The sequence below is a fragment of the Macaca nemestrina genome, chromosome 8 (assembly GCF_043159975.1).
Source record: "Macaca nemestrina isolate mMacNem1 chromosome 8, mMacNem.hap1, whole genome shotgun sequence".
Classification (NCBI taxonomy): Eukaryota; Metazoa; Chordata; class Mammalia; order Primates; family Cercopithecidae; genus Macaca; species Macaca nemestrina.
Window position 1 is genome coordinate 130,617,218 of NC_092132.1, and position 14,864 is coordinate 130,632,081.

Sequence of the window (14,864 nt, forward strand, 5' to 3'; positions counted from 1 at the left end):
TTGGCACTCTTTCTTCAACTTTTGTTTGAAGGTTTTAGGATTTAAAGTAAAGCCACTGGCCCTGTTTCTCTGCAAGATTATCCTGCCCAAATCTGTATGAATTACCAGTGGCCCTTTCTCGTCTACTTCCCCAAAATTATTAAAGGTTTTATTGTATAATACCTTCACCACATTCCTACCGTAAGAAGTTCTCTCCTGGCTCATTAACCTCCTTCACATGTGAGGGACAAACCTCAGCGTTGCCTACAACTCACTTATAAGAAAATATAAGCTTCTATACCAGGCATGATTTGCGATTGCAGTGCAATTTTCCTATTAAGTCTAGAGTTTATCATTCTTCTCTCCTACACATTCTGGTCTTTCCCTACCCCTTCTTTCCATTCCGCCCCCTTTTTTCCTACCCCCCTCCCCAAGAAATGAACTGGTTTCCATTCAGCAAGTTTAGTCTTGCTTTGGCCAGCTTATTGTTTCAAAGTGATTATAAAGTTGCTGGGCTTGAACACAGTTTATTAATTTTCAGGCATTCATGATGTCTCCCTGTTGATGGTGGTGTGTGCAGGTGTGCACATGTGTACCTGAGGTAACTAACACTCCTGGACTTTGCAACTTTGATGGTGACTGAAAAGATGAAGTCAAAGTTGATTTGATTATTGAAGAATCACATTATTTTAGAGGTATAGAGAATGTCAGAGTCCAACTTTGGCGTGTTACAGATGTGAAAACAGAGGTGGGCAAGGTAAAAAAGACTTGGTTAGGGTCATAGGTTGATCAGTAGAGGGACTAAGGCTTCAGCTCTGAGCTGTCACATCTCAGTCCCCCAAGGCTTTTCCACTCACATAAATTCCCCCTTAAGGGCTCAAATGTGTGAGTGAGAACCCAGGATGTCCACATACAAACAAAAATGCATCACAGACATGTGAACATGTACATGCAGAGAAGATAGGGAGTTATTGCATTTGTAGCTTACAAAACAGAACCGAGAATGTACTGTTAAAATTAGACTAAAACTGCTGTAAGCAGGTTAAGTTCCATCTAAAGAGATCACATTTCCCCACCATACCCCTGCTATCCATTTCCCCCAAGTGGCTCATTAGAAAAAAAGATGGCTAGATTTCAAAAAGCAACTTGGAGAGATTTCTATAGGATTTTTCTTTAATTCAATCAATACAGAGATATCCCTTACTTCCATGAAAATAGCTTTTTCACACGTTTCTGCACACACAGTCACACACACATATAAAACATTGGCAGCAGGTACTTTTAATTTGCTGGAAAATATTTCTAAGAAGTCAAAAAGCTCCAGCTGAATTGCATGCCCTCTTATTGGCTCGCCAGACCGGTTGAGGGACCTGATTGGTCCTTGATCCTGAGGACCGATAAGAACGGCTATAAAATCCCTGGGTGCAGCTCTTGGGCCCCCAGTTTGCAAAAGCCAGAGGTGCAAGAAGCAGCGACTGCAGCAGCAGCAGCGGCAGCAGCAGCAGCAGCAGCGGCAGCAGCAGCGGAGGCACCGGCGGCAGCAGCAGCAGGAGCAGCATCAGCAGCAACAACAACAAAAAAAATCCTCAGCAAATCCTCACCTAAGCTTTCAGTGTATCCAGATCCACATCTTCACTCAAGCCGGGAGAGGGAAAGAGGAAAGGGGGGCAGGAAAAAAAAAAAAAAAAAAAACCCAACAACTTAGCGGAAACTTCTCAGAGAATGCTCCAAAACTCAGCAGTGCTTCTGGTGCTGGTGATCAGTGCTTCTGCAACCCATGAGGCGGAGCAGAATGACTCTGTGAGCCCCAGGAAATCCCGAGTGGCGGCTCAAAACTCAGGTAAGCAGCAAACCCAAGAGCAGTTTCTCCCCGAAAGAGCTGTCCTCATTTGCCTCTCCCTTTTGCAACTGTGTCTGTGAAGGCTGATCTTGATAATAAATGTGCTTCATGCCTGATGGCAATAAACTGCCAGTGTAATCCAATAGCCTTAGGCAGTGGAGCTCCTTTGTTTAATAAATTGCATGCAACTAAACGAAGAAGCTGGACGCTCTGCTGAGGGTATTTCATTGCATAAGCCTAGCCTGATTGCCTGAAATCTGGCACGTACCCTCTTGGAGGGGGAGGGGTGAGAGGGGAGGAAAGGCTTGAATGTTGGCATGCTTCAAAGCGCTCTCTATACTTTCCAGAAGCTGATCTAAGGTAAGACCTGGCTTGTTTGATGCTGTCCCTCTTCCTTTCCTCTTAAGACCCTACCTCTTCACTTCTTGACTTCTCTACCTCTTAAGAGAATACACAGAAAAGCTCCCTCTTCAGACTGATTTTCAGAACCATAGCCCTCAAGTCTGACAAATCCAGGGCGGATTCAGAGAAAACCCTATACATCCCACCCCCAACCCTGCTGCCTGTCTCCCTGCTGGCTCTCTAGGGCTCCATTCAATCGTCCCTGCAGCCCGTAGCCAGAGAGCCCCTGGAAAAAAAAAAAAAAAATTGTGAAACGTAGCAGCTGTTTCTCCAAGGGTAAGGTCTCACTTTCGTCTTGACTCTTGGAGCAGCTAATTGTGCATTATTTTGGCTTCCGAAGGAAAAGAATCATTAGGAAGCCCGCATTGACACCTCTGCCTCTTGACTTCTCTGGCTCCACTTGTTCCCCTTCCAATACTGCCCTCTGTCCTCCAACTGTCAGCAAAGATCGGATCGCAGGTGTCAAAATGCTGCAGATGATGATCCCCTTGGAAGAGCACAGGTCCCTGCCGAGAGGAGGGCTTTTGCTTCACTTCCTTTTGTACTTAGTTGCTATAGAGATGCAGTGATTCACAATTCGAGCTTGCCTAAAACAATAGCAGCCCTAATGCATATTAAAACTGCTTAAAGCAAAGTTATAATTTAAACCCGTGGAAATATATAATTAGGGAAATGACTTGTAACATCCTAGAGGCTGCGGGTGGTGGGAGGGGGTGGGGAAGACTAACTGAACCATGCTTTTGATCTCAGAGGAGAATCCTGTGGCATGAAGGCTGCAGATCATTCCTTGCCGAGCTGCCTGCCAGAACACCCCCCTTCTGTGGGAGAAAAATTACTTTTATGGGAGATCTTATCCAGAATGTAGAAAGCCTCATGCAAGTTTTTTGCGGTTTTCTTCCAGTCTTGCACAAGGGATGCCTTGGCCTGGTTATTCCACACCTGTGTTTCTTTTTCCTTTTCTTTTTCTTTTTTTAAGGCTTTTAATATGAAAGAGATTATACATACCTCTAAGCACTGTCCTAGTGGAGGGTTGGGGTGAAACATGAACGGATCAGATTTCTTTTTGCCAATATGACCGTAAGTTAAAAGCCTGAAATCAGAAGGGTCTCCAAGTGGACTCCTGGCACAGTCTTCTCTTCCATTTAGACTAAAATCCCATGCTTTTTACTCGGGAGTGCATTTTTCCAAAGCTAGATGGATTCCCTGGCCCTTTTACCTCTTAAACCTGACCACCAGCCACTGTCTCCTGCCTTTCCATGCTTTCAAGTGCTAAGCAATGACCTTTGATTCTATGGAACGGCTTAAAGGCACGGTGCATTTCAAGACTTGAGCCTCACTTCTCCAGACACCAAAATTGTAGGTAATGGTGAAACAGGGAGCCTGTGTCTGAAACAGAGAACTCCCTCCCTGTCCATCATGTGCTCCAGCTCTCATAAGCAAAAGGAGCCTGTCTATCCTCTCTTTCTCATTCAAATGGGTCTATCCATTGCCTCTCATGACAGATTCCTAGGATAAGTTCTTCTGACCCCATGTCCTTGAAATTCACCTCTGCACCCACTTGATCCCACCCAGCCATCCTCACTGTTTGACCCAGAATGGATGAATTTGTCTCTTTCAGCTGAAGTGGTTCGCTGCCTCAACAGTGCTCTACAGGTTGGCTGCGGGGCTTTTGCATGCCTGGAAAACTCCACCTGTGACACAGATGGGATGTATGACATCTGTAAATCCTTCTTGTACAGCGCTGCTAAATTTGACACTCAGGTAATAAGACCTTGACCACTGCTCCCACTGGCTGCTTGTCTTTAACAGTGTGTTAGACCATTGTTATTAGGAACCAGTCTTGTAGGGAACCAGCCCTACTTCTCAGCTTCCCCACTCTAAATTCCCATCTCAGCACGTGTATGCACGAGTGTGCACACACCACACATACGCAGAGGCACTCATCTGGCCAGGAAATAGGTTCTGTATAAGACACGCCCCACTCACTCTAATGCATGATTCTAAGGAGCTAGTAGAGGATGTCTTATAAGGCCAGGGGTGATAAGACAAAAAGATTTTTCTCTGTGAGAGGACAGAAAAACATGCATAGAGCAAGGAAGTTCTCTCTGTATGACCAACACACTAGCTTTTGATCTGAATTCTCAAAGTCTCAATCTCAAGAATAGAAAGTCAGATTATGACTATTTTTAAGCTGCAGGATGGTTGATCACAGTTCATCTTTTTTTCTCTAATTTCATTTTGGTAGAGCTCAATTCTCAAGGGAAGCCAGGGAGGTGGGGAGGGGGTTTTTTTTTTTTTAATCCTTAGCCAGGACATGCAATCTTCTCATTGCAAGCATATGCAGATGGCCATGATATGTTGCCCAGATGAGCCCCCTTAAATTCCTCCACGTGTATGCCCATCCTCTTTTCAGGTCAACCTAAAGACTTCCCTCTTGTCCTTCCTCCATGGCAGGGAAAAGCATTCGTCAAAGAGAGCTTAAAGTGCATCGCCAACGGGGTCACCTCCAAGGTCTTCCTCGCCATTCGGAGGTGCTCCACGTTCCAAAGGATGATTGCTGAGGTGCAGGAAGAGTGCTACAGCAAGCTGAACGTGTGCAGCATCGCCAAGCGGAACCCTGAAGCCATCACTGAGGTCGTCCAGCTGCCCAATCACTTCTCCAACAGGTACAAACTGAGTTCACTTTTTCACAGTCAGGGGACTGGGAGCAGGTGGCTGGCTGGCAGAGCCAGACTGGAAGGGGGGGTTAAATTGCCACAGTCATGCTCTTATTTTAGCTTGCAGTCTTCCCAGCTTTTGCAGGAAAAAAAATATGTTTGTGATTGGTTGTGACAGTTTAAGCAGCTTGGGCTTTTTTTTCCCTACTGTTATAGGAAAAGTCTTTTCATGCAGCTCATAGAAAGCCAGCCTCATCTGCAGCATCCCTGGGTGTTTTCATTGACCATTTTTTGCCATAAGCCTGAAGGGAATGGTGAAGTTTCTGGAAACAAGCTTTTAAGACATCAGATTTGGCTAAAACCATGACCGTGCAACAGCACAATTGGCCATGACAAAAAAAAAAAAAAAAAAAAAAAAGCCCTCTGGTTAAATGTCATAATGCAGATTTTAAATCTCCATCTATTTCAAAAGAGTCCCAAACACAGTCAGAGATTTCACTGGGGAGCCCAGAGCAAGCCATCTCACTTCCTTGGGGCTCAGATTTCCTTTGCAAAAAGTGAAATGGCTGGACTGGACCATTTTCAGGTTTCCTTTCAGGCCTTATATTATCCCATTCCTCTAGTCCAACACTTCCTAGAATGAGTGTGTTCTATGCCTGTCCAGATCCCATTCTCATCTTAGTATTCAAACACCACCCAAGGCCACTGAGCTAGTACAGTAACATCTGGGCATTGTACTTTTCGGTGTCTTTACCAGCCAGGAGTGAATTCCTATTACATGAGACAGCTGGCATCCTCAGTTCATGTGCGTGGCCTGGAAAGGTTCCCAGCAAGAACTGAGAGATGCTGATGGGGTTGGCATGGAGGTATGGCAGGGGCAGTGCAGGCCGGTCAAGTTTAGCCCCCTGTGATATCCTTCAGCCTAAAAACTTGACTCCCAGTCTTGAATTTCTATGATTTTTTGATTCTCCACTCAAATCTGCACATATCCACAATGATCAGTCCTTTGCATGTTACTCTGATCATCTGAGAGTTCTCACAGGCTTATGTGATTAATTTCCTAGCCAGGGGCCACCACCTTTCTTAAGATAGTGGCCACAGCCAAGTCCCTCTGGGGCTTACAAGTGATTTAGTCATGTACATACATGCAACAAAGAACTAATTCCTCCTTAGGGAAAGGCTAAGGTGCCTAACACAAACACTTTGTAAAATTTCTTATTCACCCTTAACTACAGGTGAGTGCCCTTCAGAACCGCAAGTCAATTTGTAAGAATCACTTCTCTAGTCCTTGGAAGTGACTTTATCATGGGCTTCTAAATGGTTTTCTCAGAACAGAAAAATAAAACCATTTCTCTCAAGTGGGCTGTCTCTATATAACTCTTGGTTTTAAATTTCCCCTAGGAAGATTCTTATTGCACAGAGGAAATAGGGGCAGGTCATGGGGAGGGGAGACCTGATTAATTATTGGAGACTTCCATCACCATTAGGAAAAGAAATGAAGAATTCTTAGCCAGACAGGGGCTAAGGACAAAGTATGTGTTTGTGTGGTAGTTAGAGGTGGGGGGAGGGGTGCATTAGCAAAGCCACTATTGCAATTTAGATCCTGAAGGATTCTGTGACAAATCATGATCTATAACACGGCATATTTCCAATTGTGAGGCAATGCTAATCTCCCTATTTCATCTGAAGTAGTGTCTTCCATTAGAAAGGCAGAGAGGTCTTTAGGCAGAACTATATAGCTACTAGACTAGAGGTCCCAACTTATCTAAGAAGAGACTAGTAAATTTTTAACCAGGCCATTATTTCTTCTAATCAGTGCCTTATTTTCAACACCTTTAGAAAATGGTCACAAAGAAAGTCTTCTTATCTCCCTCTTTCATCTTAGGGACTCATTAGGAAAGGTCAATTGGAGAAAAAAAATATGGCCAGCCCTTGAAAACCAGAATCTTCCATGCAACCTTTCTCCAAAAATTTCACTTTAACAGGCTATATTATTCCTGCTCAGGATTGTAGAAATGTGTGGTTCCATGCTGGGCTTGCTTTGCTCCATTGAAGCTGCTCACCTTCCTGAGACATCCTGCTTTCCCAGCCTCTATCCCACCATAGACACATGCTAAGTCTGTGCCAGCTGGCACAGAATTGCAAGAGGAAGTAGTTACAGGTTCATTCCACCTTCCTGTGACTTATCTAGCATGAGATTTGGGGCTGGGAGAATCCAAAAGCCTGTGACTGGACCAGGAGCCAGAACAAGGGGATTTTCCATGACAGAAATGCACCTAGAAGTTAAAAAGGTAGCTGGAGTTTCCACCTGCCTGAATTTGCAAACTATGCTTTCAACCCCGTGGGAAGCAGGCAAAATTGATCAGGCCAGCAGGGTGGTGTGAGGCTTGGGAACCACTTAGACCAACCCAGATCCAGAGTAGGAAAACTGACAAAGCTTCCAACTCTCTAGGGCATGGATAGGGAACAGGAAACAGAAGAATAATATTGATCAAGGGAAACAAAGGACTATTTATAAACCCTCACACAGAACGTTCCTAGGCAGTATGTGTGTATTTGGGTAAGCATGGCTGAAACAGTAGCTATGGAGAATATCTGATCTTATTCTTTACCAAGAAAAAAAAGGTCAGGGATGGAATTTTCAAAGTGAGAAAAAAGACACATAATTAAAAAGGTACTTTTGGGCTGGGCAATCAGAACCCTTAGCCCACTAAGTCTTTCCAACACATCTCCTCCATCCTCCATAAAGATAAAGAATCTTCTTCTTTTTTTGAGACAGGGTCTCACTCTGTTGCCCAGGCTGGAGTACAGTGGTGAGATCTTGGCTCACTGCAACCTCCACCTCCTGGATTCAAGCAATTCTCCTGCCTCAGCCTCCCAAGTAGCTGGGATTACAGGCGCCTACCACCACACCCAGCTAATTTTTGTATTTTCAGTAGAGACAGGGTTTCATCATGTTGGCCGGGCTGGTCTTGAACTCCTGACCTCAGGTGTTCCACCCACCTTGGCCTCCTAAAGTGCTGGGACTATAGGCATGAACCACTATGCCCAACCAAGAAAGGAATCTTCTTAAGCAGTCCTAACTACCACTGCAAAAGAGGAGATATAAGCAGAGCTGCTCTATTTTTTACAAAATTTAAAAGAAAAATGTGTATTGAATCCCTAGAAACAGAGAAGGTCATAGTTGGAGATGACTGCAGAGGTTAACTAGACTAACTGCCTCGTTTTACTGATTAAAGAAGAAAGGCTCAGAGAGTAGAGTGACCTGCTGAAGGTCACACAGCTTGTGAATAACTAAGTTGGGCTTAGAATTCATGTGGCCTTGAGCCAAGCTATTTGATTTCTACTTCAAAAATGGCAGCCAGCAAAATCTGCAGGAAATAGCCAGAACCCAAAAATAAAATACTAAGCACAATTGAATATATGTGAACCATGGTAGTCCACAATTAAATTTGTGTACTTTCTCTCTCAAAAGGATGGACACATCCTACCAATAACTGTAGGAACTATAAGACTGTAGTACAAGAAGGTGCTCACTAAATAGGTGATGATTGCTAAGCCAACTTTTGCTGGAGACACAACCTCTTAAATAATCTATCACACTTAATGACACAGGAAAGAGCTATGTCATTGGCAAGCATGATCCCAGAGGTAAATGGCTATTCCAGCCCTCACTGGACAGGCACTGGGTTAACCTATTGCTCATACTGAGAAACTGGTGACATCAAAGAATCCTAACAAATTTTCCAGCATTTGAAGAACTACTAATGGAGACATGGACTTTTTTTTATATTCTAAAGAGCTTTCTCAGCCTGCCCTTGTTGAGTTAACAAAAGCTCCATGAGGGAAATAGGGTAGATTCCAGTGGGGGTGGGTGGTTCTCACGAAGAGCCCTCAGGCTGGCAAGGGTCATTGTCAAGAAACACCAAAGTCAGGTATCATATCTGAGCCAGCAGACAAAGTGACAGTAAAGGTAGAAAGGTAGAACCCCTCCAAAAAAGAGCAGGCACTCTGACAAAGTGGGGCCTGAAGGAAACGTATGGCCCTGAAGCTACAAAGCTGGCTACAGAAGTTTAATTCCCTTAAGGGTACTAGACTTCTTTGTCTAGACAAAAGCTTTCAAGTCCTTCTAAGAAAGAACTTGCATTTCTTTTTATCCCTTTCTAGGGAAAGATTGTATTTTCCAGCCCATTTGGGGACTCATCTGGCATGAACAGCTCTTTCTAGAAATGGAAGGGTTAACTTCTAAGTTATAAAGTCCTTATTGGAGGGATGGGAGATCAGAAACCAGCTACCAGGATCTAATCACCCTCTGAAATAGACACGGCCATCCAAGGACCCAGGTCCTAGCAGAGCCCAAGAGCTAGGAGATGCCTGGAGACCTATGTGGGTGTGTAGATGTCAGAAGCTGCTGGTGCAAAGTTGTTTACTCTATGTTTTTCCAAAACTGGTTTTCTCCCCATTTCCCCACCCAAAGGAGATCTCCTTTGACTCATGTGCTTTATAATTCCAAAGAGCTGGAAAATGTTCCTCTGTGCCAGAGAGTCCCGATTTTAACCACCTCTGGATATAATTCTCTCCGGAGGGAAGGGTTTTGCCAGGCCTGTGTCAGCAACCAAGACACTGCACTTGCCTCTCAGTCCCCAGCTTCCTTCTGCTGGGCCACAGAAGGGTGACCATATCACCTCATTAGCCACGTTCCATGCTATTTACCATACATCTTTGAAAGAACCTCTCTGGGGGGTTAAGTTATTCTGGAAAGATGTTTGATCCTGTGCACTGTACAGTGAGTTAAAAATAAACAGGTTTCTTTTCACGGAAGATCCAGTGGCCCCAGAGATCCATGGGCTCCTCTGAGGAAAGGTTCTCTCATTATAAATACTGCAGGTCACTGTCACCCAGAGTCTCTTATTAGTGAACACAGAGCTAATGGGCTTTGACAACTCAACTACCACCGCAAAATGGACCACAGGCATCCCAATCTAAATTGGAAAATACCTGAACTGTCTTCCCAAATAACAGGACAAGTCATTGATATGCCCTAAATATTAGACAGTTTAATCCTTTCCAAGCCACACAGCTTAGCTACATTGCTGGGGGGTGTTTAAAGAATTTGCTCCAAATATGAAGGTAACTGATACCAAACATAAGGGGTTTTGGTAAAATTTACCAAAACTACAGTTAAGTTTTCTTCTAGGAATCACTACTTATTGAAGAGAATTATATTCTTAAAACTCCATTTCCTTAGTGGCTGCAAAATAAATCAACAAATATGCAGTGAGCAGGCAATGTAGCACAATGGCACTGGGCCATGAGGAATACAAAGAAGGACACAAATCCTGCCTTCAGTAAGCTTACAGTCTAGTCAGGGAAAGAAAGCCATCACAAATGATGGTGAACAAAGATCTATAAATATCCAAAAAGGGAAGAGGTTAGCAAACCCTGGTACAGTAGGAGAAGGATTCATGAATTATAGTAGTATGAACCCTTAAAAACCACCAATATTTCCATTTAAATAGCCTTCTTGCCTAGGATTTGGCCTTCTAACTACAATATACCTTTGATGGAGGGCTGAAGATGGAGTCAGTCAATATCTTTTATCAGAGTTGCCCAAGTATGTGATATGGGAATTAGATTATGTAGAAAAATGCATGGCACACAGAAGAGGGGGCCTTAGATGAAGTTTCATCAGAAGATGCACACATCTGCACACACGCACACACACACACACACCCCTGTGCCCACGCACCAAAAAAAAAAAAAGGAAAATTACAAAAAAGCATCAAAATAATTACATATGCATGTACAATGGCTACTAATCTCAGTGTTGAGCATTGGACTCACCTCATTCTAAGTTGCTTCAGCTCATCCACCTTAGTTTCTTCTCTACAAAATGAGAGTTGAACTAGTCACCAAAAGGTCTCTGTGGTCCCAGCTAGCTCTGTAATTCTGTTTCTAAAATTGTCAATCACCACAGTCAGCCTGCTCTTCAAAGTGTGATCTAAATCTCCTGAACTCTAAACATGAAGACCTGTCTTGCATTGTGTGGTAAACCCTAGGAGTAGATGCATTGAAACTAGGGAGACACAGCACAAGGGTTAGAGAGCAAAAGCCACCTTCAACTGATGAACTGTTGATGTTTGCATGGTCAGGCCATTAGGGACTCGTGTTGGCTAGAGCCCGGGTGAAAGCCTAGGTCCTGCCTGGCTCTCACTGGATGACTACCACATGCACTCTCTTTCTTGATGCAGATACTATAACAGACTTGTCCGAAGCCTGCTGGAATGTGATGAAGACACAGTCAGCACAATCAGAGACAGCCTGATGGAGAAAATTGGACCTAACATGGCCAGCCTCTTCCACATCCTGCAGACAGACCACTGTGCCCAAACACACCCACGAGCTGACTTCAACAGGAGACGCACCAATGAGCCGCAGAAGCTGAAAGTCCTCCTCAGGAACCTCCGAGGTGAGGAGGACTCTCCCTCCCACATCAAACGCACATCCCAAGAGAGTGCATAACCAGGGAGAGGTTATTCACAACCTTGCCAAACTAGTATCATTTTAGGGGTGTTGACACACCAATTTTGAGTGTACTGTGCCTGGTTTGATTTTTTTAAAGTAGTTCCTATTTTCTATCCCCCTTAAAGAAAATTGCATGAAACTAGGCTTCTGTAATAAATATCCCAACATTCTACAATGGCAGCGTTCCCACCAACAAAATCCATGTGATCATTCTGCCTCTCCTCAGGAGAAAGTACCCTCTTTTACCAACTTCCTCTGCCATGTTTTTTCCCCTGCTCCCCTCAGACCACCCCCAAATACAAAACATTCATGTAACTCTCCAGCCATTGTAATTTGAAGATGTGGATCCCTTTAGAACGGTTGCCCCAGTAGAGTTAGCTGATAAGAAAACTTTATTTAAATGCATGTCTTAAATGCTCATAAAGATGTTAAATGGAATTCGTGTTATGAATCTGTGCTGGCCATGGACGAATATGAATGTCACATTTGAATTCTTGATCTCTAATGAGCTAGTGTCTTATGGTCTTGATCCTCCAATGTCTAATTTTCTTTCCGACACATTTACCAAATTGCTTGAGCCTGGCTGTCCAACCAGACTTTGAGCCTGCATCTTCTTGCATCTAATGAAAAACAAAAAGCTAACATCTTTATGTACTGTAACTGCTCAGAGCTTTAAAAGTATCTTTAACAATTGTCTTAAAACCAGAGAATCTTAAGGTCTAACTGTGGAATATAAATAGCTGAAAACTAATGTACTGTACATAAATTCCAGAGGACTCTGCTTAAACAAAGCAGTATATAATAACTTTATTGCATATAGATTTAGTTTTGTAACTTAGCTTTATTTTTCTTTTCCTGGGAATGGAATAACTATCTCACTTCCAGATATCCACATAAATGCTCCTTGTGGCCTTTTTTATAACTAAGGGGGTAGAAGTAGTTTTAATTCAACATCAAAACTTAAGATGGGCCTGTATGAGACAGGAAAAACCAACAGGTTTATCTGAAGGACCCCAGGTAAGATGTTAATCTCCCAGCCCACCTCAACCCAGAGGCTACTCTTGACTTAGACCTATACTGAAAGATCTCTGTCACATCCAACTGGAAATTCCGGGAACCAAAAAGATCATCCCTATGGGCTTGGACCACTTACAGTGTGATAAGGCCTACTACACATTAGGAAGTGGCAGTTCTTTACTCGTCCCCTTTCATCGGTGCCTGGTACTCTGGCAAATGATGATGGGGTGGGAGACTTTCCATTAAATCAATCAGGAATGAGTCAATCAGCCTTTGGGTCTTTAGTCCGGGGGACTTGGGGCTGAGAGAGTATAAATAACCCTGGGCTGTCCAGCCTTAATAGACTTCTCTTACATTTTCGTCCTGTAGCACGCTGCCTGCCAAAGTAGTCCTGGCAGCTGGGCCATCTCTGTAGGATCGTAAAAAAATAGAAAAAAAAAAGAAAAAAAAAAGAAAGAAAGAAAGAGGGAAAACGAGCTGGTGGTTTGATCATTTCTGCCATGATGTTTACAAGATGGCGACCACCAAAGTCAAATGACTAACCTATCTATGAACAACAGTAGTTTCTCAGGGTCACTGTCCTTGAACCCAACAGTCCCTTATGAGCGTCACTGCCCACCAAAGGTCAATGTTAAGAGAGGAAGAGAGGGAGGAGGGGTAGGACTGCAGGGGCCACTCCAAACTCGCTTAGGTAGAAACTATTGGTGCTTGACTCTCACTAGGCTAAACTCAAGATTTGACCAAATCGAGTGATAGGGATCCTGGTGGGAGGAGAGAGGGCACATCTCCAGAAAAATGAAAAGCAATACAACTTTACCATAAAGCCTTTAAAACCAGTAACGTGCTGCTCAAGGACCAAGAGCAATTGCAGCAGACCCAGCAGCAGCAGCAGCAGCACAAACGTTGCTGCCTTTGTCCCCACACAGCCTCTAAGCGTGCTGACATCAGATTGTTAAGGGCATTTTTATACTCAGAACTGTCCCATCCCCAGGTCCCCAAACTTATGGACACTGCCTTAGCCTCTTGGAAATCAGGTAGACCATATTCTAAGTTAGACTCTTCCCCTCCCTCCCACACTTCCCATCCCCAGGCAAGGCTGACTTCTCTGAACCAGAAAAGCTATTAAAGTTTGTGTGTTGTGTCCATTTTGCAAACCCAACTAAGCCAGGACCCCAATGCGACAAGTAGTTCATGAGTATTCCTAGCAAATTTCTCTCTTTTTTCAGTTTGGTAGATTTCCTTTTTCCTTTATTTTCCTTTTTTCTTTTTTCTTTTTTTTTTTTTTTTTTTTTTTTTTGCTGTGACCTCTTCAAACCGTGGTACCCCCCTTTTCTCCCCACAATTATATCTATATATGTATCTACAATACATATATCTACACATACAGAAAGAAGCAGTTCTCACAATGTTGCTAGTTTTTTGCTTCTCTTTCCCGCACCCCACTCCCTCCGACTCCCCCTTAAACTTCCAAAGCTTCGTCTTGTGTTTGCTGCAGAGTAATTCGGGGGCTGACCTAGACCAGTTTGCATGATTCTTCTCTTGTGATTTGGTTGCACTTTAGACATTTTTGTGCCATTATATTTGCATTATGTATTTATAATTTAAATGATATTTAGGTTTTTGGCTGAGTACTGGAATAAACAGTGAGCATATCTGGTATATGTCATTATTTATTGTTAAATTACATTTTTAAGCTCCATGTGCATATAAAGGTTATGAAACATATCATGGTAATGACAGATGCAAGTTATTTTATTTGCTTATTTTTATAATTAAAGATGCCATAGCATAATATGAAGCCTTTGGTGAATTCCTTCTAAGATAAAAATAATAATAAAGTGTTACGTTTTATTGGTTTCCCCCCATGTCTTTCATTGTTATTCTTGAAAAACTTATTGAATGAGAATTCCTGAACATGAACCAAGACTGACTACCTTCTTTAAAGTCACTAATTGTCAATATGTAAATTTGACATATTGTTTAAATCAACATTTTCTAAGTTTTTTAAAAAGCATTGAGTAGCTCCCATTATTCTCACTGATGATATCCCAAACTCCTTGCCAAATTGGAAGAAGCTTTAAGGTCTGCAGGCTGCTCAACTGTAAGACCCAACTTTCTTTCTGTTCAGTGACCTCTACGCTCCCGCTACATAGGCAGCTCTGGGAATGACTGGGCTCTCTCCCTTCCAGGTCTTTTATTTATGCTATTATCTCTTTCTGGAAGATTTTTTTCTCCATCCTTCACCTAGACTGAAAGCATGATGGGGAGAAGCACGTGTCAGTCACCAGTGTGTCCCCAACACTAAAATAGCATCTTTAATACTTTAAATGAATGATTTAGAAAGAGTTGGAAGAAGGGGAAAAAGACAACTGAATCAGTGTGACAAGGGAGGCAGATAGCGCTGCAGTTAAAACAAAAGATTTGAATTCTGGCTCTGTCATTCA

General features: G+C 43.1%; 2 protein-coding genes across 2 annotated transcripts in view; one reads left to right on the plus strand and one right to left on the minus strand.

Annotated features, from left to right (window-relative positions):
* The window catches only part of LOC105482052 (ADAM metallopeptidase domain 28), a 596,506-nt gene that overhangs the window by 506,087 nt on the left and 75,555 nt on the right, over positions 1–14,864 (minus strand). The gene's annotated exons all lie outside the window — the stretch shown is intronic.
* LOC105482049 (stanniocalcin 1) lies at positions 1,691–14,272 on the plus strand. Its single transcript, XM_011741919.3, has 4 exons — positions 1,691–1,819; positions 3,840–3,982; positions 4,676–4,887; positions 11,130–14,272. Exons 1-4 carry the CDS (start codon positions 1,702–1,704, stop codon positions 11,398–11,400), a joined length of 744 nt encoding a protein of 247 aa, XP_011740221.1. The 5' UTR covers positions 1,691–1,701; the 3' UTR covers positions 11,401–14,272.